Source organism: Cervus elaphus, chromosome 23 (genome assembly GCF_910594005.1).
Source record: "Cervus elaphus chromosome 23, mCerEla1.1, whole genome shotgun sequence".
Lineage (NCBI taxonomy): Eukaryota > Metazoa > Chordata > Mammalia > Artiodactyla > Cervidae > Cervus > Cervus elaphus.
The window spans coordinates 25,354,172-25,379,021 of record NC_057837.1 but is presented as its reverse complement, the minus strand read 5'-3'; the positions used below and the strand labels follow the sequence as shown (position 1 = coordinate 25,379,021).

General features: G+C 38.0%; 1 protein-coding gene across 4 annotated transcripts in view; it reads left to right on the top strand.

Annotated features, from left to right (window-relative positions):
- Positions 1-24,850, top strand: part of ARHGAP21 (Rho GTPase activating protein 21) — a 129,996-nt gene that overhangs the window by 73,827 nt on the left and 31,319 nt on the right. For 3 of the 4 annotated variants that reach the window (XM_043882784.1, XM_043882786.1, XM_043882785.1), the window contains exons 5-8: positions 11,001-11,093; positions 13,395-13,473; positions 16,620-16,674; positions 24,553-24,582. In XM_043882784.1, the coding sequence (XP_043738719.1) occupies positions 11,001-11,093; positions 13,395-13,473; positions 16,620-16,674; positions 24,553-24,582 (257 nt within the window). The remainder of the gene's footprint in view (positions 1-11,000; positions 11,094-13,394; positions 13,474-16,619; positions 16,675-24,552; positions 24,583-24,850) is intronic. The other variant, XM_043882787.1, reaches the window with a different exon arrangement.

Sequence of the window (24,850 nt, the reverse complement as noted above, 5' to 3'; positions counted from 1 at the left end):
TTAGTTCAGTTCAGTCACTCAGTCGTGTCTGATTCTTTGCGACCCCATGAATTGCAGCACGCCAGGCCTCTCTGTCCATCACCAACTCCCGGAGTTTACTCAAACCCATGTCCATCAAGTCGGTGATGCCATCCAACCATCTCGTCCTCTGTCGTCCCCTTCTCCTCCTGCCCCCAATTCCTCCCAGCATCAGGGTCTTTTCCAATGAGTCAACTCTTTGCATGAAGTGGCCAAAGTACTGGAGTTTCAGCTTCAACATCAGTCCTTCCAATGAACACCCAGCACTGATCTACTTTAGGACAGACTGGTTGGATCTCCTTGCAGTCCAAGGGACTCTCAAGAGTCTTCTCCAACACCATAGTTCAAAAGTATCAATTTTTTGGTGATCGGCTTTCTTCACAGTCCAACTCTCACATCCATGCATGACCACGGGAAAAACCATAACCTTGACAAGACAGACCTTTGTTGGCAAAGTAATGTCTCTGCTTTTTAATATGTTATCTAGGTTGGTCATAACTTTCCTTCCAAGGAGTAAGCGTCTTTTAATTTCATGGCTGCAGTCATCATCTGCAGTGATTTTGGAGCCCCCCAAAATAAAGCCTAACACTGTTTCCACTGTTTCCCCATCTATTTCCCCTGAAGTGATGGGACCAGATGCCATGATCTTAGTTTTCTGAATGTTGAGCTTTCAGCCAACTTTTTCACTCTCCTCTTTCACTTTCATCAAGAGGCTTTTTAGTTCCTCTTTACTTTCTGCCATAAGGGTGGTGTCATCTGCATATCTGGGGTTATTTATATTTCTCCTGGCAATCTTGATTCCAGCTGGTGCTTCTTCCAGCCCAGCATTTCTCATGACGTACTCTGCATATAAGTTAAATAAGCAGGGTGACAATATACAGCCTTGACGTACTCCTTTTCCTATTGGGAACCAGTGTGTTGTTCCATGTCTAGTTCTAACTGTTGCTTCCTGACCTGCATACAGATTTCTAGAGAGTCAGGTCAGGTGGTCTGGTATTCCCATCTCTTTTCCACAGTTTATTGTGATCCACACAGTCAAAGGCTTTGGTGTAGTCAATAAAGCAGAAATAAATGTTTTTCTGGAACTCTCTTGCTTTTTCGATGATCCAGCAGATGTTGGCAATTTGATCTCTGGTTCCTCTGCCTTTTCTAAAACCAGCTTGAACATCTGGAAGTTCACGGTTCACGTATTGCTAAAGCCTGGCTTGGAGAATTTTGAGCATTACTTTACTAGTGTGTGAGATGAGTGTAATTGTGCGGTAGTTTGAGCATTCTTTGGCATTGCCTTTCTTAGGGATTGGAATGAAAACTGACCTTTTCCAGTCCTGTGGCCACTGCTGAGTTTTCCAAATTTGCTGGCATATTGAGTACAGCACTTTCACAGCATCATCTTTCAGAATTTGAAATAGCTCAACTGGAATTCCATCACCTCCGCTAGCTTTGTTCGTAGTGATGCCTTCCAAGGCCCACTTGACTTCACATTCCAGGATGTCTGGCTCTGGGTGAGTGATCACACCATTGTGATTATCTGGATCATGAAGATCTTTTTTGTACAGTCCTTCTGTGTATTCTTGCCACCTCTTCTTAATATCTTCTGCTTCTGTTAGGTCCATACCATTTCTGTCCTTTATCAAACCCATCTTTGCATGAAATGTTCCCTTGGTATCTCTAATTTTCTTGAAGAGATCTCTAGTCTTTCCCATTCTCTTGTTTCCCTCTATTTCTTTGCATTGATCACTGAGGAAGGCTTTCTTATCTCTCCTGGCTGTTCTTTGGAACTCTGCATTCAAATGGGAATATCTTTCCTTTTCTCCTTTGCTTTTCACTTCTCTTCTTTTCACAGCTGTTTGTAAGGCCTCCTCAGACAACTATTTTGCCTTTTTGCATTTCTTTTCCATGGGGATGGTCTTGATCCCTGTCTCCTGTACAGTGTCAAGAACCTCCGTCCATAGTTCATCAGGCACTCTGTCTATCAGATCTAGTCCCTTAAATCTATTTCTCACTTCCACTGTATAGTCATAAGGGATTTGATTTAGGTCATACCTGAATGGTCTAGTGGTTTTCCCTACTTTCTACAGTTTAAGTCTGAATTTGGCAATAAGGAGTTCATGATCTGAGCCACACTCAGCTCCTGGTCTTGTTTTTGCTGACTGTATAGAGCTTCTCCATCTTTGGCTGCAAAGAATATAATGAATCTGATTTCAGTGTTGACCATCTGGTGATGTCCATGTGTAGAGTCTTCTCTTGTGTTGTTGGAAGAGGGTGTTTGCTATGACCAGTGCGTTCTCATGGCAAAACTCTATTAGCCTTTGCCCTGCTTCATCCCGTACTCCAAGGCCAAATTTGCCTGTTACTCCAGGTGTTTCTTGACTTCCTACTTTTGCATTCCAGTCCCCTATCATGAAAAGGACGTCTTTTTTGGATGTTAGTTCTAAAAGGTCTTATAGGTCTTCATAGAACCGTTCAACTTCATCTTCTTCAGCGTTATTGGTTGGGGCATAGGCTTGGATTACCATGATATTGAATGGTTTGCCTTGGAAACGAACAGATCATTCTGTCATTTTTGGGATTGCATCCAAGTACTGCATTTCGGACTCTTTTGTTGACCATGATGGCTACTCCATTTCTTCCAAGGGATTCCTGCCCGCAGTAGTAGATATAATGGTCATCTGAGTTAAATTCACCCATTCCTGTCCATTTAAGTTCACTGATTCCTAGAATGTCAACATTCACTCTTGCCATCTCCTGTTTGACCACTTCCCCTTTGCCTTGATTCATGGACCTAACATTCCAGGTTCCTATGCAATATTGCTTTTTACAGCATTGGACCTTGCTTCTGTCACCAGTCACATCCACAGCTGGGTATTGTTTTTGCTTTGGCTCCATCCCTTCATTCTTTCTGGAGTTATTTCCCCACTGATTTCCAGTAGCATACTGGGTACCTACCGACATGGGGAGTTCCTCTTTCAGTATCCTATCTTTTTGCCTTTTCATAATGTTCATGGAGTTCTCAAGGCAAGAATAGTGAAGTGGTTTGCCACTCCCTTCTCCAGTGGACCACATTCTGTCAGACCTCTCCCCCATGACCCGTCCATCCTGGGTGGCCCCACATGGCATGGCTTAGTTTCATTGAGTTAGACAAGCTGTGGTCCATGTGATCAGATTGGCTAGTTTTCTGTGATTGTGGTTTCAGTGTGTCTGCCCTCTGATGTCCTCTCGCAACACCTACCGTCTTACTTGGGTTTCTCTTACCTCGGACGTGGGGTATCTCTTCACGGCTGCTCCAGCAAAGCGCAGCCGCTGCTTCTTACCTTGGACAAGGGGTATCTCTTCACGGCCGCCCCTCCTGACCTTGAACGTGGAGTAGCTCCTCTCGGCCCTCCTGCGCCCACACAGCCTCCGCTCCTTGGACGTGGGGTAGCTCCTCTCGGCTGCCGCCCCTGCCTTAGTAGAGTCATATTCCTAAACTTAGGCTTAGCAAGTGCTTCCTCATGCCCTGGGTTTTTTTTTTTTTTTCTTTGCCTGTAGCAGTCTACAGCCCAGCAAAGAGAAGCAAAGATCATTCTTCATTCTTCAAATTGAACTTTGATATATCTGTCTCAATCTACATTGTGGTTTCAATTATTAGGGGTCTGAAAAATAGATTTTAATTTCAATGAGCTATTTAATTGATTTTCTTTAAATAATTAACACGTGGAGCCTTAGCATTCCATTATGTGACCTCTTTAGCTTTCCGCCTTTGTGGAGAGCACATGCCTTCTAAGGCTTATCTAACTTTCTTATTAAGCCCAGTTTAGTTTCAACAGCCTTTTCTTGTGTAGAGAGAGAGACAGCATTTCTTTGTTTTTGTCTCTCTCTTTTTTTTATAGCAAAGAAATTGATTTAAAAAAAACCTTAAATCTGTCATTGTGAAAATAGATTTGTTTTCATTAAAAAAGTTGTTTGATAACATGCTTGTGAACTCAGAGAGAAGGAAAATAAAAAAAAAGTCTCAATCTGAGTAATAGCCATTGTTTTCTGCTGCTTTGCTTTTGGTTGAAATGTAAGACGGTATTTCTTTGTTTAAAGAATTTTTATTTTAACTGCTAAGAAAAACATTTCTCTTGTCCCTATACGGAACAGAGAACTATAGGATTCCCTGGTCTGTCCCTCTGTGTGTCTTCGTTACAGGCTCTTGTTTGTAACCGGTATAGTTCAAAATCTGTTGCTTCGGAAAATAATCGGTTTGCTTTAGTCTGCTTGCTCTGTGTACTTCATATTTCAAATTTTGAAACAATTTAAATCCAATTGTTTTAGGTTTTAGCATTCTCCAAAGAAGAGGGTCATTAGAGCTTCTGGCTTTTAGACACCAATCTCTTTACACACTGGGCTTCCTAGATGGCTCAGTGGTAAAGAATCCTCCTGCCAGTGCGGGAGATGCTGGAGTCATGGGTTCGATCCCAGGGTTGGGGAGATCCCTGGAGAAGGAAATGGCAACCCACTCCAGTGTCCTTGCCTGGAGAATTCCATGGACAGAGGAACCTGAAGGGCAACAGTCCTTGGGGTCCCAAAGAGGCAGACGTGACTGAGCGACTGAGTAATTAAGACAGATTTGTAGTCTGTGTCAGAGTTACTGGAAATGTTTTAGTACAGTCTCTCTTACTTCTTTTTTTCGTTGTTCTTTGGTCCTTGGTTTCTACTCTACAGCTTCCCTCTAATATGGCAGTTAAGTTTGTATCGTTCCTCTCTAGACCAGTATTTAATCACACCCCGACAGTATGACAGGGCTGTGTCCCCGGCCTCATTCATCCCTGCTCTCTATGTAAACCTAAAGGTTTATCATCAGACTTAGCATAGTAGTAACATTCCTTAAAAACCTACTTGTACGAGGCAGCATGTAAATGTTAATCGATTCTCTCTTCTAATCCTTACAACAACCTTGCCATGTGAAAGTAAATAAATGATCATCATTCTGATTTTTTCCCATGAGTTAACTGGAGCACCAATAAATCATTTGTTTAAAACCCCTTGGGGATGGGATTGCCAGATAAAATATAGGATGCTGAATTAAATTTGAATTTCTGATAGACAATAATTTTTGCAGAATCCAGTAACCCTTCTTGGGAAGTATGTGGTAGAGCTGGGATTTTAAACCCTATAATGCGGTCATAGGTCTCAAGCTGTTGACTGCTACATTGTCCTGGATATGGAGAGTAAAAATCTTGCCAACCTGGATGCTCATTCAGCGTTTGGATGGCAGCTACTACCTAGTCATTATCGTTTCTTTTAGTTGTTTTCCCCCCACTAATTATATTTACTGAAATGTAAAAGTATTTGCATTCTTTCTGATTGCAAAGTGTGACTTCAAGTAAATTCATATATGCTTTTTACATCTTCTTATCTAAGTCTTTACTAATTGTATGTTAAATGGCAAAATAGAATAAAATGGGACTTTTCTGGAGGACATGCTCATTTTAACCATTCTTATTCACAGAAAATCACCACCATCTTCTTCCTTTTCTCAAAGACAGAAAGATTTAGTTACATGTGTGTGCTAAAAAGACACATTTCCCTTTTCTTCTGATAAGGAAAATGACACTTGAATAAGGTCTTTAGAAAACTAAGAAATTATAAAATACACATGCAGAATTGAAAGAGACTTTTTACTGAGAATTGCCAAGGAAACCAACTAACTCCACCAAATGATCCTACAGGGAAGTAAGGGGCAAATTTTCCTGATGAATTGCCACAGGGTTGGACTTTTAGTTTTGCATATCTAGAAACTGTAAAAAACCAAAGGCGTAAGAGATTGAATAACACAGACTTTAAATTTGATGCTTGTGATTTCCAGTTCTAGTGGAATTGCAGAGAGCATATATTAAAAAGAAGACACTCTTAAAATTAATGAACTATGTGTTTAACATAAGACTTAGAGTCAAGGCATATAGAAATTGAAGAGAGGGATATTTCTTATTAAACCTGTCTGTAATTAATGGATGCCTCTGGAAAATTTTTCTATTGTCCAGAAGAAATTGGGTAACATCTATAGTAGTAATAGCAAGTTAGAATTCTGTAGAGAGTCTAGGAAGGCAAGTGAACAAGAAGGATCAGAGTATAACTCTTAGTTACAATAGTGTTTGCTGTAAGATTGGCCCTTCTTTTAGTCTACTCCATCTTCATGTATTTTCAGGCATAGTATATTGAAGGATTGGTCAATGTGTGGCAAAGTCTGTCTGAACTTTAGTGGTAGTCATTGCCAAGTTACTGTTTCCTTTATAGAAATTAAAACCAAATTATTTTGAATTGCATTTATTCTGTGTAAGTGGAAGTTCCTATCAGAACTTTCAGAAGTCACCATATTGCTATCCAGCCAGCTTTTTAGTATTTTGTAGAAGTCATTAATAGTCATTTATATTTTTGTGTTTTTTAAATGTAGGTGTGATATAATCACCTTTGGGACATGGTGGAATGCAAGTCATTAATAAAAAGAAAAATGTGTCCTTTCTTTTATTATATAAATCTTTTCCTGAAAGAACTGACTTGATGCAGCAAAACTTATTAAACCTTCAAATCTCTAGTCAAGAAAAAAGTAAATGGTTTTCTTTAAACACCCACTGCTGTGAATGTTGAGTCGACTACATAAGGACCTAGCTTGATTACCAACTTTTTTGGAATTAAGTGTTTGAATTTTAAGTGACTTATATTGAAAATAATTTTTTCCCCTTTCAAACTAGTTGTAAGCGAAAGCTTGATGTAAGTTTAAATAAGAAATTTGTTCATTTATTGAGTAATAATTTATTGAATGTCCATTCTGTACCAGGCATTGTTAGGTGAACAATGACACAAATTTGTGAACATGACACAAATCCCTGCTCTTCATTTTAGTTGAAGAGACAAGCAACATGTAAGCAAATAAATGTGTAATTGTAAGTGGTGGATGACAAGTTCTGTGAAGTAAAAGCTTGGCACATACAGAAAAATTTTCCAAACTTTGTATTATAATTTTCAAAGTACAACAAATGCCCTGTCTTACTCAACAATTTACATGTTTAAGGTATATTTGCTTTATCTGTCCATCTATATGTGTGTCTGAGTGTGTGGCTATCTAGGTTTATTTTTTTTCCTCAAATCATTTGGAAATTATGTTGCAGATATCATTATAATAATGGAAATGTAACAATATAATAATAAAATATGATAATTGATGATTACTAATACTTCATCCTTAAGTATTTCAACAGACATCTCTTCAGAATGAGGACATTCTTCCTTAGTAGGGAGTTAACTAGCATTTAGTTCTCTTACTTCCTTCAGCTGGGGCTGTCATAGCTAATCAAAAGTGACCAAAGGATTTAGAATATTTTCAGGTCATCTGAACATACAGAGTTTATAGAGTTTCCTTGGGAAGAGATCTGATAAATATAAATAGTTTTAAAAATTGAATGATAGCTACTTTGCAGGTGTATTTTTATGATGTTTCAAATTTTTAATTCTTCAAAATATAAGGCTAGTCTTCATCTAAACACTGTGAGTGGAAATGAACATTTATTGAGAAATTGCTCCAGTTATAAGCTATGCTGAGCACATTTATAGTTATCTTTTTGAGTCCTAGAAACTTTTCAGCAATGTTAAAACGTATCTCTGTGCAATGAAAGAGTAATGATTTCTTTAAGTAAAAAAGTTTACTTAATTACAGCTGGACTGTCTAGTGGCAAAGCAAGGAATTTGGATACCTGTCTCCTGCAGGAAGCACAAACAGTTTCCACTGTGTCGTCTTGCATTTTAAGGAGAGTTAGCATTCACTACTTTTAGAGGATTTCTTTCAAAATAAACAGCTAAATATGTAAGAGGAGTTGATGATAGATGTTGCTTTATCTGTTTCTTTTTTTGAGTCACTTTTGTGGTTCAGTTCAGTTTAGCTGCTCAGTTATGTCAGACTCTTTGCGACCCCATGGACTGCAGCACGCCAGGCCTCCCTGTCCATCGCCAACTCCCGGAGTTTACTAAAACTCATGTCCATCGAGTCGGTGATGCCATCCAGCCATCTCATCCTCTGTCATCCCCTTCTCCTGCTGCCTTCAGTCTTTCCCAGCATCAGGGTCTTTTCCAGTGAGTCAGTTCTTTGCATCAGGTGGCCAAAGTATTGGAGTTTCAGCTTCAGCATCAATCCTTCCAATGAACACCCAGGACTGATCTCCTTTAGGATGGACTGGTTGGATCTTCTTGCAGTCCAAGGGATTCTCAAGAATCTTCTCCAACACCACAGTTCAAAAGCATCAATTCTTCAGTGCTCAGCTTTCTTTATAGCCCAACTCTCATGTCCACACATGACTACTGGAAAAACTATAGCTTTGACTAGACGGACCTTTGTTGGCAAAGTAATGTCTCTGCTTTTTAATATGCTGTTTAGGTTGGTCATAACTTTCCTTCCAAGGAGCAAGCGTCTTTTAATTTCACGGCTACAGTCACCATCTGCAGTGATTTTGGAGCCCAAAAAATAAAGTCTGTCACTGTTTCCACTGTTTCCCCATCTATTTGCCATGAAATGATGGGACCAGATGCCATGATCTTAGTTTTCTTAATGTTGAGCTTTAAGCCAACTTTTACTGTCCTCTTTCACTTTTCAACAAGAGGCTCTTTAGTTCTTCTTCACTTTCTGCCATAAGGGTGGTGTCATCTGTGTATCTGAGGTTATTGATATTTTTCCTGGCAATCTTGATTCCAGCTGGTGCTTCATCCAACCCAGCATTTCTCATGATGTACACTGCATATAAGTTAAATAAGCAGGGTGACAATGTATAGCCTTAATGTACTCTTTTCCTTATTTGGAACCAGTCTGTTGTTCCATGTCCAGTTCTAACTGTTGCTTCCTGACCTGCATGCAGGTTTCTCAAGAGGCAGGTCAGGTGGTCTGGTATTCCCATCTCCTTCAGAATTTTCCACAGTTTGTTGTGATCCACACAGTCAAAGGCTTTGGCATAGTCAATAAAGCAGAAATAGATGTTTCTCTGGAGTTCTCTCGCTTTTTCGATGATTCAACGGATGTTGGCAATTTGATCTCTGGTTCCTCTGCCTTTTCTAAAACCAGCTTGAACATCTGCAAGTTCATGGTTCACGTTTCATCATCATGTTGAGGCCTGGCTTGGAGAGTTTTGAGCATTACTTTACTAGCGTGTGAGATGAGTGCAATTGTGCGGTAGTTTGAGCATTCTTTGGCATTGCCTTTCTTGGGGATTGGAATGAAAACTGACCTTTTCCAGTCCTGTGGCCACTGCTGAATTTTGCAAATTTGCTGGCGTATTGAGTGCAGCATTTTCACGGCATCATCTTTTAGGATTTGAAATAGTTTAACTGGAATTCCATCACCTCCACTAGTTTTAATCATAATGATGCTTCCTAAGACCCTCTTGACTTCACATTCCAGGATGTCCGGCTCTAGGTTGGTGATCCACACCATCATGATTATCGGGGTCGTGATGATCGTTTTTGCCTAGTTCTTCTGTGTATTCTTGCCACCTCTTCTTCATATCTTCTGCTTCTGTTAGGTCCATACCATTTCTGTCCTTTATTGTGCCCATCTTTGCATGAAATATTCCCTTGGTATCTCTAATTTTCTTGAAGAGATCTCTAGTCTTTCCCATTCTATTGTTTTCCTCTCTTTCTTTACATTGATCTCTGAGGATGACTTTCTTATCTCTCCTTGCTATTCTTTGGAACTCTGCATTGAAATGGATATATCTTTCCTTTCTCCTTTGCCTTTCGCTTCTGTTCTATTCACAGCTATTTTTAAGGCCTCCTCAGACAACCATTTTGCCTTTTTACATTTCTTTTCCTTGGTGTGGTCTTGATCCCTGCATCCTGTACAATGGATAAAAATTCAGTTTTCTATGACAACAATTAGGGATTCTTTATATTTGACACTCAAGCAAATTCTGCCCAGCATTGCAGTCTAACAAAATGGATTAAATTTACCCCCATACACGTATATGCATTCTTTTCTCAGTTACATTCTTTTTAAAGAGTCAGGGCTGTGTGTTCTGCTTCTGTTTCTGATTCAATAGATCTGAACGCACTTCCTGGGTATGTCACTACTGCCAGTCTGGGGACCACATTCTGAGTATCTACCTGTTTGTCCTCTCTCGGTGCTTACCTTCATACTTATCACTTACTTTAAACGTTCTCTCAGCCATGACTCTTTTTTTTACTTCTGTGTATTGAGACTGTCAGTTGTTCTCAAATGTTAGTGTGTAGGTGAATCACCAGGGAAAATTGTTGACAAAGCAGATTTCTGATTGGACTTCAAACACTGATTTTTAGCAAGTCCCTGAGCTGGTCTATAGATAGCAGTTGGTGAAGTCCTGACTTTCGCATTTGATCACCTGCTCCTCATCATCATAACTGTCTGTTGTATTTGTCTCTGTTTTTTAATACTGTAGTATCATTCTTCATTTATATGTCTGTCTCCCTCCAGCATCCCTAAAGGGAAAGAACTGTTTTACTTAGCATTATGACTTCGTGCTTAATACCATGCAGTATTAAAAAGCAATAGACTTGATAAAAATAAATTACTGAACAAATGAAAAAAAAAAAAAGTAGGCTTGAGTACTACCTGTATAATTTAGCTCTGTGATCTTGGAGAACTTACTTAATCTCCCTGAGTCCCAGTGTCCTATTTTGTTCCATGGTGGTAGTAATGTTTACTCACTATGGAAATTAGCTCTCAGGCATGGGAGTATTTGGTGTAGTAATTTACATACAGAATGTTCCCGATAAATGGACACCATTGCTGCTGTGGTGGTTGTGTTATGAAAGAAGCAAAATAAATGTTTGAGTTCGTGAAATACTCTTAATAATGACTTCAGCATTCAAATTCAGGGTATGTGTTTAACACTTCATTAAGAGATCTTGGCTTAATTGTCTCAGTTAAACATAGTTTCTTGTTTTTCTATTTTATGAAAATATTGTGAAGTAAAACCATGCCTTGGATGTTTTTTCTCCCACAGGAAAACAAAGAAACCGCTTGGAACCCATGGACACCATCTTTGTTAAACAGGTGAAAGAGGGCGGACCTGCTTTTGAAGCTGGATTATGCACAGGTGCTGATATTAAAAGACTCTAAATTTCTTTGTTTCTTCCATGTTTCATTTTCCATATTTTTCTTTCTCCTTTTGTGTGTTTCTTCCTTTCTCTTCATATTAGTTATTACTGTTTTTGAGACCTAGTTTGTTATAAGCTTCTTGATACCTAAACAGATACATTTTGACAGAAATACAGAGTTGTACATGACTGAGCAACTTAGCACACACACACGCAATTTGTGGGCACTTTTGTTGTTGTTGTTCAGTTGCTAAGTGGTGTCTGACTCTTTGCAACCCCATGTACTGCAGCATGCCAGGCATCTCTTTCCATCACTATTTCCTTGAGTTTGCTCAAGCTCACATCCATTGAGTCAGAGATGCCATCCAGCCATCTCATCCTCTCAACCATCTCCCCTTTCTCTTGCCCTCAGTTTTTCCCAGCATCAGGGTCTTTTCCAATGAATCAGCTCCTTGCATCACATGGTCAAAGTATTGGAGCTTCAACTTCAGCATCAGTCCTTCCAATGAATATTCAGGGTTGATTTCCTTTAGGATTGACTGTTTTGATCTCCTTGCTGTCCAAGAGACTCTCAAGAGTCTTCTCCAGTACCAGAGTTCAAAAGTGTCAATTATTTGGCATTCAGCCTTCGGTATAGTCCAACTCTTACATCCATACATGACTACTGGAAGAACCACAGCTTTGACTAGACAGACCTTTGTTGGCAAAGATCCGTGATGTCTCTGCTTTTTAATATACTGTCTCAGTTTGTCACAGTTTTTTTTCCAAGGAGCAAGGATCTTTTAATTTAAAAAAAAGTGGGCACTTTTAGTTACCACTTAATAATGGACTCTCAGAGGCCCTTTAAAACAACCTATTTTGCATACATTTAATTTTGACAAAAATGAACAAAATAGTAAAATGATGAAGATATTTATTGATCTAACTAAAATAATCTTGGAGCTCCAAATTCCAGAAGAGCTTGGCCTGCCAGAGATGAATTAGTTCATTCCACCTCAAAGAGTAGCTTATTTTTTTTATTAAAATGGTAAATTTTCTTTATTTTTAAAATTTCTATCAGTGTAGTTGCTTTATAGTGTTGTGTTAGCTTCTCCTATGCAGCAAAGTGAATTGGCTATACTTATATCTATAACCCCTCTGTGTTGGATTTCCTTCTCGTTTACACCCCATAGTGCATCAAGTAGAGTTCCCTGTGCTATACAGTAGAGTTCTCATTAGTTATCTATTTTATACATAGTACCAGTAGTGTGTATGTGTCCATCCCAATCTCCCAATTCATTCCATCCCCCCAAGTCCCCAAAGAGTAACTGAAGTCTGCAGTGCAATGGAAGCAAGCCCAGCTGCATATCAGCAGGATGTGGTCTGTTTGTTCTGAAATATTTTGTGACTTGTGATTTTCATAAAAACTAGCCAGGATTTAGTTTAGAGTAATGCAGACACTGAAATAGTTACCCCTTTCTCTTATTTTTAAACATAATTTTAAATGGCAATTAATGAAAAACTAGCTTTTACTGCCTTTTGATTAAAATAATCTTTTCAGCCACAAATATAAGTATTGGGTATCATTCCTAAGATACATTAGGATGCACTGTTAATTTGTTAATTGGTTTTTTTGGTCATAGTTGAGGGGCTGTGCTAGGCACACGAAAAGTACATTTTTTCTATTTTCTTCTTTCCCTTGTCCTTTCTCTCGTTTATTTTCTTTTCTGCTCTGTTGAATTTTTTTGAGTCATCCAGAGGTCCTTTACCCCATTAAAATGAAGAACAAGTTAGTATATATAAAGCCAAACCCATGTGCATACCCATATTTCAGTTCTGCAGTGTAGCACTAATCAGTAAACTAAAGAGATTGGGAGAACAGGACAAAGAAATCAGTTGGACTAAAATTGGAGAACACTGAACTTCCCTAGTGGTCCAGTGGTTAAGACTCCACACCAGGGTTCTATCCCTGGTTGAGGAGCTAAGATTCCACATGTTGCACTGCATAGCCAAAAAACTTAAAAAATAAGTAAATAAAATTAGGGGATTTATTTTATTTATATAAATATATAAACGTTTAGAAATAAAATACTTTTTGAGGTTTCTAAATTCATCAGTTGCTGCACTCTTCATTTAAAACATCATTATATCTCATAAGCTGGATATATTAAAATTTAGGTTCATTTTTATAAAAGATACTTTACAAAACAATGAGCAAGGATATATCAAAAATAAGTATTTACTCAAGAAGTATTACAAAAGTACTCAGAAGTGACATTGTAAAGGAATTCCTCATGTGTTTTTTTAATTCCTCTTTGAAGGTGATCGAATTATAAAAGTCAATGGAGAAAGTGTTATTGGCAAGACCTATTCTCAAGTAATTGCTTTAATCCAGAACAGGTAAGTCTTGACATGATTAATTTTGGCCAAAGATGGGTTTTATAAATCAATGAAGAATGTAGATTTAATACAATATTGTATTCCTATAAGAAGCTGATGCGATGTAAAGATAGGAAACCTTCCTTTAAAGTTGAAAATGCATTTGAAAGTTGCCAAGAGCATACTACCAGAAGATGGTGTATTTGGTGGCTTTGTTTCGGCAAGTTTACTAGATTTGTAATTAAAATCCTTTTGAGCCTGAGAGGCATACATTTCAGATTTGTCATTAAGTCTCTTACTTTTATTTGAAGTGAAAATCAAATTTGTCTACAATATGTATATAAATAATTGCATATATAATTTATTTTAAAACCACTAAGATAACTTATCTTTAAATAGCTTACTGAATAATATTCTTGCTCAAATTCATTTAACAAAGACCACAAGAAATCATCTTTGAATCCACTTGTTTGCCTACTTTCTACAGAATAAGATTTTGAGTTTTAAAGGTAGAGTAATATTTATAGAGTGACTGATTGTAAAGATAGTTTAGTACAACCCTCTTTCTCTCTGTCACATACCTAGACTTTTTCTTAAAATTGCAAATACAGAAATCAAAAGCCAAAGAGGTTGCCATATTAAATTTTGATCAAGAATAAACCATGACTCTACTAGGGTCTGATTTCCAGATCAACATCACAAGAGGTTCTGCTGCCGCTGCTGCTAAGTCGCTTCAGTCGTGTCCGACTCTGTGCTACCCCATAGACGGCAGCCCACCAGGCTCCTCTGTCCCTGGGATTCTCCAGGCAAGAACACTGGAGTGGGTTGCCATTTCCTTCTCCAATGCATGAAAGTGAATTGAAAGTTAAGTCGCTCAGTTGTGTCCAACTCTTTGAGACCCCATGGACTGTAGCCTACCAGGCTCCTCCATCCATGGGATTTTCCAGGCAAGAGTAATGGAGTGGGTTGCTATTTCCTTCTCCAACAAGAGGTTCTACCCAGACTCAAATTCAGTAACTTTTAGGTGACCTGTTGCTTTATATTAGCCACACTCAGCTGTCTGTAATTAAATTGAAGTTCACTGTTTTCTGAAGACTTTTGTCAGGCTCCTCTAACCATGTCTAAAGCAGTTCATGCTATAATCTCACTTATTTACACAAGGATCTTTGGTGACGTTAGTGGTAAAAAAAAAACCTGCCTGGCAATGCAGGAGATGTAAGAGATTCAGGTTCAATTCCTGGGTCAGAAAGATCCCCTGGAGAAGGAAATGGCATCCCACTCCAGCTTCTCCTTGGGCTTCCCCAGTGGCTCAGAGGGTAAAGAATTTGCCTGCAATGCAGGAGACACAAGAGACACAGATTCAATCCCTGGGTCAGGAATATCCCTGGAGGAGGAAATGGCAACCCACTCCAGTATTCTTGCCTGGAAAATCCCATGGACAGAGGAGCCTGGCAGGCTACAGTCCATGGCGTCGCAAAGAGTCGGACATGACTAAGCGACTAAGCAATAACAACAATTTACACAAAATGCCCTAATACGTTGCCACTTTCAGAGGTGAGTGATCATAATTTATTGATCTCAGAGTATTCTCTTTACTATTAGAGTCTAGGTGTTCCTGAGTGACACCTATTTGATCTTAAGTATTGAGGAAACCTGGGGACTGGTGAAGAATTGAAAGCCTCCCCAGAGGCAGTGGGGAGATCTACCCAAATTTTCTTTTTGAAAATAATTTAGATCATGATAAATATACCAGTATGTTTTGTCAACCTATAATTTAAGAGTTTTCAGGGTATTTCTTAACATGTCTTCTTTAAAAGTACCATTTTCCCAAAACAACCATAATTTAATCTTTGTTTTCCTCAAACTCCACATTATTTTTTTTTTCTTTTTTGTTACTGATGCAGTTCATCTTTCACGGTAATAGCATTTTGGAATGACAGTCTTAATTTTTCACCAGTAAAGCAATTTGAAAAATTAAATAAATAAATAAAATAAATGTTTTTTTTTATGATCTTATTTTTCTTTTAAAAAATTGTGTTCCTTTTGTCTGCAGTTGGTAGCAAATGGATTAATGCAGCACAAAGCCATTGAGATTCTGCAGTGTATTAATGTAAAAATGTATCCTTGCAGAAGAATTTATCTAAGCATCAGTATGTATTTTCTACCAACTCTAAATGTTGAAATTCAAGTACTTACATATATCTTAGTAAAATTTATTTGAACCTGTGGTTCTTACTGATTTACTATTCTCTTTGCATTTATGAACCTAAAAATAAGGGTTCAAATAGAGACACCAGTAAATTATTAGATTTTGGGTTTTTTGTTGTTTGTTTCTCAATCTCATGATTGTATTGGGGGGAAGTCTATCCAGTATTGTTAGGATAGATACTGAAGCCCTAGCTTGGGACAGCACCACTATCCTTGCATATCTCAATGTAATTCTGATATCACAGGACTCAATATAATTTTTCCCTTTGAGCTGTTTTAAACCTAGAGAAACTTGTCTATTATTTCAACAGGACGTTTACAGTACCAAAATAAAATGAGACTTTGAGCTATTCCTGTAAAAGCTCTAAGTTAAATCATGGAGAAGAAAGCAAATAGTTGAGATGCTATATGGTTTTTAAAGATAAGGCATCATTTTGATGGTTGTGATGGTGAACTCTTATTTCCTTCCCTTCTGAGGCCAAGAGGGAATATTTCAAAATTAGGATGTTTAGTATTGCCTAAAATGTTAAATTTTAGGGTTCTTTGATTATTTTCATGTTAATGGATTTTTCATTTGATAAACAATGAGACTATGTAGTAAAAATTTGTAATTTGTTCTGTGACCTGAGATAAAGGAATACATAATTATATATTGATGAGTTTTGTTCCAGGAATATTCAATATAAGTAATATGCTTGGTGTTTCTAAATTAGAAGCATGTTGTAAAGAACACTTGACCAATTCTGAATAGCTCAAACATATGTACATAATTATTATATATGCATAAAAATTATTACTTTTCATTTTAATGATTTGGATTTGAAAGTAAAGATTTTTAAAATCTGCAAGTTAAACTCATAATCAACTTAAAAAATACTTGAGTTACCTCTTTTTTCCTTTATGTCCTTCCTGTATAATTTTTGCCTCCCTTAAAATAGTTTATGTATATTCAATTTCAGTGATACAACATTGGAACTTAGTGTTATGCCAAAAGATGAAGACATTCTCCAAGTGGTAAGTTTTATTTGTTCAAATATGTGGATTGTTTTATAGTTATGAATGTTAATAAGAATTCTCTAAAGATAGAGGTGAATTAGATTTTTTTAAAAAGATTCTAAGGGGGAAAACCCTTAAACACTTTTTCTCTATGCTTTATCAAAGAGAGAGAGACAGACAGACAGACCATTGTCAATTTTTTACAGTTAAGCAACATGAGAATGTTTTATTAATTTCACAGTAAACTTGCTGTTGTCATTTGGAATGAGATTCCTAAAGAGTTTGTTTGCCCCAGTGTTGCGTTCTAGATTATTCCTTTGACCAAAAGCCAAATCTCAGAATGCAAGTACATATCCCCAGGAATTAGACTTTTTAAAAAAATTATAAAGTCAGAAGTTTTATGAAAGCCATTTCTTAATTTTTCAATAAGGATTACTGCTTATAAATTAATTTACCAAACAATTTTCAATAGTATCCATTCATTCCATTAGAAGGAATGTTCACAATGAGTACAGTCCACACCTTAAGGGAAAAATATGTTAACATCTTAGGGAGGGAGTGGAATTAGATAGCGGAAAACCTATAGCATTTGTCTTAAAATATCTTTCTCCTCTTGAGAAAGAAAACAAATTGAATGGAGTTCTTAACTCCTTTAGATATTGCTGATGGTAAAAAAAGATGACAAATTTCGTTCAGGAATACTTTTCCTCAATTGACTTTTGTAGTTCAGCAGAATAAAACAATTAGATTGGGGAAATAGTAGTGGCTGCTGAAGTTTGTGGTTTTTAAAAAACTTCCTTTTAGAGAATTGTCATTGCTGTTTTGGAGAAGGCAATGGCAACCCACTCCAGTACTCTTGCCTGGAAAATCCCATGGATGGAGAAGCCTGGTAGGCTGCACTCCATGGGGTCGCGAAGAGTCAGACACGACTGAGCGACTTCACTTTCACTTTTCACTTCCATGCACTGGAGAAGGAAATGGCAACCCACTCCAGTGTTCTTGCCTGAAGAATCCCAGAGACAGTGAAGCCTGGTGGGCTGCCGTCTATGGGGTCGCACAGAGTCGGACACGACTGAGGCAACTTAGCAGCAGCAGCAGCAGAATTGCTGTTTTACTCAGAACTAATGGAATCTTTGTGATAGGAATCAAAATAGGGATGCTTTTCATTTATAAGGCGTTAATTTGAACTTGGCTCAACCAAAGTCCTAAATAATCTTTGTAAACACTTTTTTTTTTTTTTCCACAAAAAATATTACTAAAGCTAATCCTAATAATTCCACTTAGGGAAGCCTGGTGTGCTGCGGTCCATGGGGTTGCAAAGAGTCCGACACGACTGAGCAACTGAACTGAACTGATTCACTTACACATAAGATATAATTAACCAAAATTCGTGGAGATCAACCTTGTGTTTTCAAGGCAGGCTGATTTCATTTTGAAATGGCAGTTTTACTGATAAAAGATTATCCTTCTTAAGTGCACAGTTCTGTTGATGTCCGGGGTGTCTGATCAAGGAGGGATAACCATCCATGATGGTTTTCTTAATCAAGTAGAATTAGTTGCAGGGTTCCTACCCTGATCATTCAGCACAATGAAGGAGTAAAAGTCATAACCGTGGAAGGCAGTGAAGTCACTAGATTGAAAATAAAGAGGGGCTTATTCTCTAGGGCTCTACTTATGCAAAGCACCAGGAGGTGATACTTACAGGGGAGGGCAGACTTGACCTTGAATTGTTGCATTCTCCTGACTCAGAGATAGAGTGCTCTTCCAAAACAGAACTCTACTGAAGAGTCATCTTTAGTAGACTCTTTGCTTGCTAAGGTGAAGGCACTGGTGGGACTTTGTTAGAACAGTGTAAGAAATAGCTCATTTCAGAGTGGCTGGCAATGAATAAATGCCGAGGGAAGGATCAAGTACAGAATGATCATCCTAGCATGCTGGGTGGTTGATGCAGGGGATCAGCAGTGCAATAATGTTCTAAGGATGTGATCAGTGGGAAATTTAATTGATGAGTCTCCTTGTGGTTTATCTAAAGTAGAGGGAAACTACAAATTGTTGCACCACAGGGAAAAGTTGGTTCACTGGTCTGACCCAAGCACACAGATCCTGAAAGTTCCTCAGTAAAGGGTCCTGATATATTGTAACAGAAAAGTCATATTCTTACAACTTGTTGTTTTATTTTAAGCATAAGAAATCAAAAGCCCAGGGACTTCCCTGGTGGTCCAGTGGTTAAGACTCCACCTTCCAATGCAGGCGGTGTAGGTTCCATCCCTCCTTGGGGATCTAAGATCCCACATGCCTCACAGCCAAAAAACCAGAACATGAAACAATACAAGCAGTATTGTAACAAAGTAAACACAGACTTTAAAAATGGTCTACATCAAGAAATAAATAAAAATTCTAAAAAAAAAAAAAGAAAGAAAAGCCCATATCCTTGATAATAAAAGAAAACCTCACCTTTAAACCCAGTCTTCATTCAAATTTGCATGTCCTGTAATTTGTTAGGAAATTGAAGGAGTGTATATAGTTAATGTAGGTTATGCATTGTTCCCCAAAGAACATCAAAATGCAGAAACTTCTTTTCCACATAAATGTTTTTAGCTAGGTTATCTACAAGTGTCATTTTAAAAAGCTATTATAAAATACAGAGAGAATCTGGGATTTAAAAAAATATGTGTGAAAATAAGGGGCCTTCAGAAATATTTATGTTGCTCTTAAATCTGTTACTTAAAATACATGCTTGTAAAGATATATTTGTCCCTGTGAGGTTGAATATTCATTGTAAAGAAAACATGAACATTTTTACAGCCACTGTAAACATCATTTACCCAAGAGAAAGCTTGTTTTCTCAGTTTACATATGTTTGCCTGGGTAACAGCAGGATGGGGTGTCCATGAACTTTTGCTCCTCAAGTGATGTATGGACCAAGTGGTTCTAGAGGTCCTCAGCTCTCTTTGAGAGGTGACGTAGAAAATTTGATTTAAAACTTGCCTCACGGAAGGACTGGTATATAATAATAAATCTCATAATTTACAGAAGACAGTGATACAGTGTTGAAAAGCACAAAGTATTGGTAAAACTAAGAATTCTTCATTATGTTATTAAACTAGTGCTGGTAATAGTACTCCTGTACTTGGCACCCTTGTTTTTTAAACATATCTAGATCCACAATATGCTTAGTTTTGTATTCACTTCAGTCGTGTGATGGTCTTATGTAATGATATTTTAGACTATGATCATAATCTTAGACAAGTTCATATTTTTATGGTGATATTACAAAATAAAGAGCACTTCCTGTTGCACTTTTAAAAAAGCGAAATGATTGTGTTGCCGTGTCAGACACTGAATGAAATAGTCATCACCCATCAAGTCGCCTAAAGGGCGATAGTAATAGTAGTAGTGTTGGTTGCTTGGTTGTGTCTGACTCTTTGAGACCCCATGGAATGTAGCCCACCTGGCTCCTCTGTCCATGGAATTATCCAGGCAAGAATACTGGAGTGGGTTGCCATTTCCTCCTCCACGCGATCTTCTGGACCCAGGGCTCGAACCTGGGTCTGCTACATTTCAGGCAGATTCTTTACTGTCTGAGCCAGCAGGGAAGTCCCTGAAGGGCAATGCTAATGGGGAAAAAAAAAATGTCCTCAAAGGGACCCATCGTAGAAGGGCTAGGTCTGAGCATTCTTTTCCCTTCACACCTCAAGACGTTTTGTTAAGCCTTTAGCACCATGGACTCAAAATTGAATTTTGAGTTGATTGGTTGCGATGGCTGTGGAGATTCTCAGGTGTGTCTGGTGTTTGACAAGGGCATTTGGAGCCTACTTCATGTTGTTCTCTGTTAAACACAGCCAGGTTAAACAGCTTTTCTGGTGTAACAGGGAAGAAAGTGATGCACTAGGACTTGAACCCATGCAGGTCTGAGACTGTTTATAGCCTGTAGTTGAAGCTAAACCACCGTTCAGTACCGCCATTGGGTCCAGATGAAGGATTCCGGTGGCTGACAGAGTCACACTGCCAGTCAGGGTCCGAGCTATCAGGTCAACCAGTCTCTGGGCTGTGCACCCACTGCCCTAGTTACCACTCCATGAATATTGTGACGTCCATTGAGAAACGTAATGTAACCAAAATTTTCCTTTAGATTTATCAGAAGTACTTTCATAAAATAATTATTTATTCCACACTCAGTATACTATTCGATTTAAAATTAGGTGTCCATGTGTCACATGTGCATCGGGGTGGTCCTGCTTTAGAATAGGAAAGCAAGAACAGGAATTCTGGAAGGTTCTTTCATAGTTTGAAAGTTTGAAGCAGTTACTTTCTGCTGCTTTTTTCAAAAATCTTATTTTCAATATATTTTTAAAAAGAATCTGCCTTTAATTCATGAGACCCCAGTTCAATTCCTGGGTCGGGAAGATCTGCTGGAGAAGAGATAGGCTACCTACTCCAGCATTCTTGGGCTTCCCTTGTGGCTCAGCTGGTAAAGAATCCACTTGCAATGTGGGAGACCTGGGTTTGATTACTGGGTTGGGAAGATCCCCTGGTGAAGGGAAAGGCTACCCACTCTAGTATTATGAAGAATTCTGTGGACTGTATAGTCAGTCCATGGGGTCGCAAAGAGTTGGACACGACTGAGCGACTTTCACTTAAAATAATTATAAGAATATACATGCTTGTTAGAAGAGTTTCAAATGATTTAGAAAGGTATAAGCTGTCCACAACATCCACTTCTCCCATGCCTCACTGTGGCATATCTGGCATGTATTTGAAAATTATACAAACACGATAGGTGGTTATTTTTGTTTTTGTCATAGGTACAGGTATTAAAATTAACAGATCATCCTGTTAACAGTGAACTGGTAGGCAGGAATTTTAATCTTAGGAGCTTATTTATTCTGCACTCTTTTTGTTGGTTTGTTTTTATTATTTACTAGACAGTAAATACAGTATGGTAATAGTAATACTATAGTAATAGGTATGGTAATAGTGATTTTGATGCAGTTCTACTAAAACTGAACTGAAAGAGTATTTTTGGATTATTTAGCTACTGTTAGGCCCTGTACACATAATCAAGATCCAGACTGTTAACATTTCATTTTATTTAAATGCTCTTTACAACGCTAATTCCAAATGGAGACATCTGTAAGTCATCTTTCCTTACTCACTCCCCTCAACCCCTGCTTAGAGAACCCTTTGGCTCTGTAGGCATGACAGGGTTGCTACTATTCTGTTTTCATTAGATATGACTTGAATTTTAACATTATATACTTTTAAACTATTAAGCTACTATAAGATATAAAACTTAAGAACAAGGGTAAAGGAAATTCAAGAAAAAACATAGAGTGATATTTGAAAGGACTAACGAAAAAAATTGGCCAGAGGTTTTTTTTTTTGGTCATATCCTGTTGAATTCCCAAGTGCTAATCTGTCTGAAAAAAATCTGAGTATTATCTAATTCTCTTCAGAACTTCTGGATATATACTATGAAGTATCCATTTGGACTTAAATGTAAAAGTGATTATGAGCCAAATATGCAATTCTTATGACATTGGTCTCAAAAATTTCTGGGCCTTGCCATGGATGGTTGTTGTTCAGTTGCTAAATCATGTCCGACTTTTTGCGACCCTTTGGACTGCAGCATGCCAGGCCCCTGTGTCCTCCCCTGTCTCCCAGAGTCTGCTCAAATTCATGTCATTGCAGACACACTTATTAATACAGGATTATTTTGACATCATTATAACAGAATATAATTATAAAACTATATAAAAGAATATCATTAGATAAAGAATACTTTAAGTGATATTTTGTTCTGTTTAGTTGGTGCCTGTTGACAATTCAGAGATTCCCATTGAGTAGTTAAAACATTGAAATGTCTGACCGTGACGTCTCAGTGAAAGACTTATTTTCTGACTCACGAGAAAGCATGCCACAGTCACAGCTATGAGCAAGTTATAGAGTTTTAAATTTTGTTTTCAGAATGGGAAACTTTGTCAGTGGGTTCCATGTTCACCTGGAAGAGCTGAATGCTGTAATCCTCCCCAGTGTTTGCCCAAGCCCTGGCTACAACTTTCCTTAGTAGGCTGTTTGTTTTCCAGAAGAAAACCTAATGGCATTACGGGAGAAGAGGACTCCTTACAATGCATATTATCTGTTCCTAGGCTACTCCCCTAGCTTATCATGGAGCTAATGTCTGTCTGTTCCACACCTCTCAGCATAGCCGTTGAAGTTTATTCTCATGACTTATCTGGAACACATACTAAACAACAGGGGCCTTGGAGCACTGCTGATTTCCCCAGGAATGTGAATTGAATGTGTTGGTCTCCAAACTTTATGAGAAAGAGAAACGTTTAAATAGATAACAGCCTTTTTTAGTATCCATGAAATGAGAGACTGTGTGAGGAAATTCAATACTACTACTGAACACATTCATATTTTAGTTGTCTCAAGCATATGTGCTTACATTAGACAACAGTACTGTATCTATAAGGTATTCTGTTCAGTCAGTCCACTGGTAATGCATGGTCCATGTGTATGTATTTTAAGGACCCCTTTGCCATCACTTTACCCAGAAGTGGGGACCCATGAATATAGACTATTTAGGAATTTTAGCATTATCTCAAGTATGTCAAATACCTTTTCAAGTATTTAATACTGGTTGACCAAAAAGTTTGTTTTGGCCAACCCAATAGTTCTGGTTATATACTTCTATTATTAAAAGATAATACTCCTCCCCAAATTTGAATAAAGGAGATATCTCTAAGTTATTAGTTCTAGAGCAGCATTTCTTAGCAGAAATTCTAACTGTGTAAAAACCCCCAGGAAAAAAATGGGTTCCAAGGCCAAATAAATTTGTAACTTCATGTCGAGTTTTACAGCGTATGTTAATGTGGTAGAGGTTTTGAGACGTCACGAAACCTACTCGCCAACCTTTACTTTCTCGAGCATAGGGAATATTCCCCCCACCCACCCGCCTCCCCTTTCAGGTGATGTTTCCTAAAACTGCACACACATGCTCTGGAAATACCGAACCAGACAGTACACTCATCCACACACAGCTTTCCCGTCAGAATCGGTGCGACTGTAATCAGCATGGAAAAGATAGGCTTATTACCTCAGTGGCAAATACCCAAAATGTCTATTTGGATTGACTGTTTTCATACCTTTACAGTATTATGGTATGCATGTTTTCTTTCATCTACTTGGCTTTCATTTCTCACGGTCTCCTGGTTCAGATTCTATAGTATTCATTATACATGAAAAAGAATTACTCTAGAAGCAGTATTTTTTTACGTCCACTAAGTAGTTATTTTTTCTAAGCGAATCAAACAGGATAAAAGGGACAGCGTGGAAAGATCTTAATTTTTGAGGGAAACCCATTTAACCCAACAGTCGTTCTTTCATTCCAAAGTCCTAGTGTCAAGGCAGCAGCAGTCAGCTGGCAGCTGGTGGTTGTGCTCCGATTTACAGGGGAAGGAGGAGGTTGTACTATTTTAAATGCATAATAGAGCATTCGTTTCGTCATCTGGAAGCAGAGATGGAAGAAGCTCAGGGGAACTGAGAGGCATCAATGTTGTTCTCGTGGAAGGGAAGCTTCCTAGCACATTATCAGACAGCAGCGCAGATTGAAGAAAATATCTGTCAGGAATGCATGTTACCAGATGTATTTTGCTTTCAAGAATGGTAGACAAATCAAATCAGAGCCAGATAAAAGCCTGAGAAAGAGATGCTCAGAAGGAAACTGAAGTTAATCTTTACGCCTCACTGCCCTTTACTTCTCTTGGTACCTTCCAGAGGATTCAGTATAGATGTATTTTTAGCTTGCTGTTTTCCAGCATCAATATGACAACATGATTCTGTCTTTATGTCAGTAAGCAGCTTCTACTATGTTTTCCTATTTTCTGCTAGCTACAATTTACAAAGGATGTCACAGCTCTGGTAAGAACTGCACAGAAGCCATTTCCTTGCTTTTTAAGTCATGTTTTGTAGAAATTTGTAATAAGCCAATCTATTAAAACTGTCAGTTTGCTTAGAGGAATCTCTTCGTGGTGTTAATCTTACTAATTTGCAGAATGTGTTTGTGATACATTGTTTCCTTTATTATTATTTTCTTTTTATGTTTGATTTTTGTATCCTGTGCATAACTGGTGTTAAAACATAACATTTATCTGCATCCCTGTATATTTTTGAAGCATCTCACCTTCTC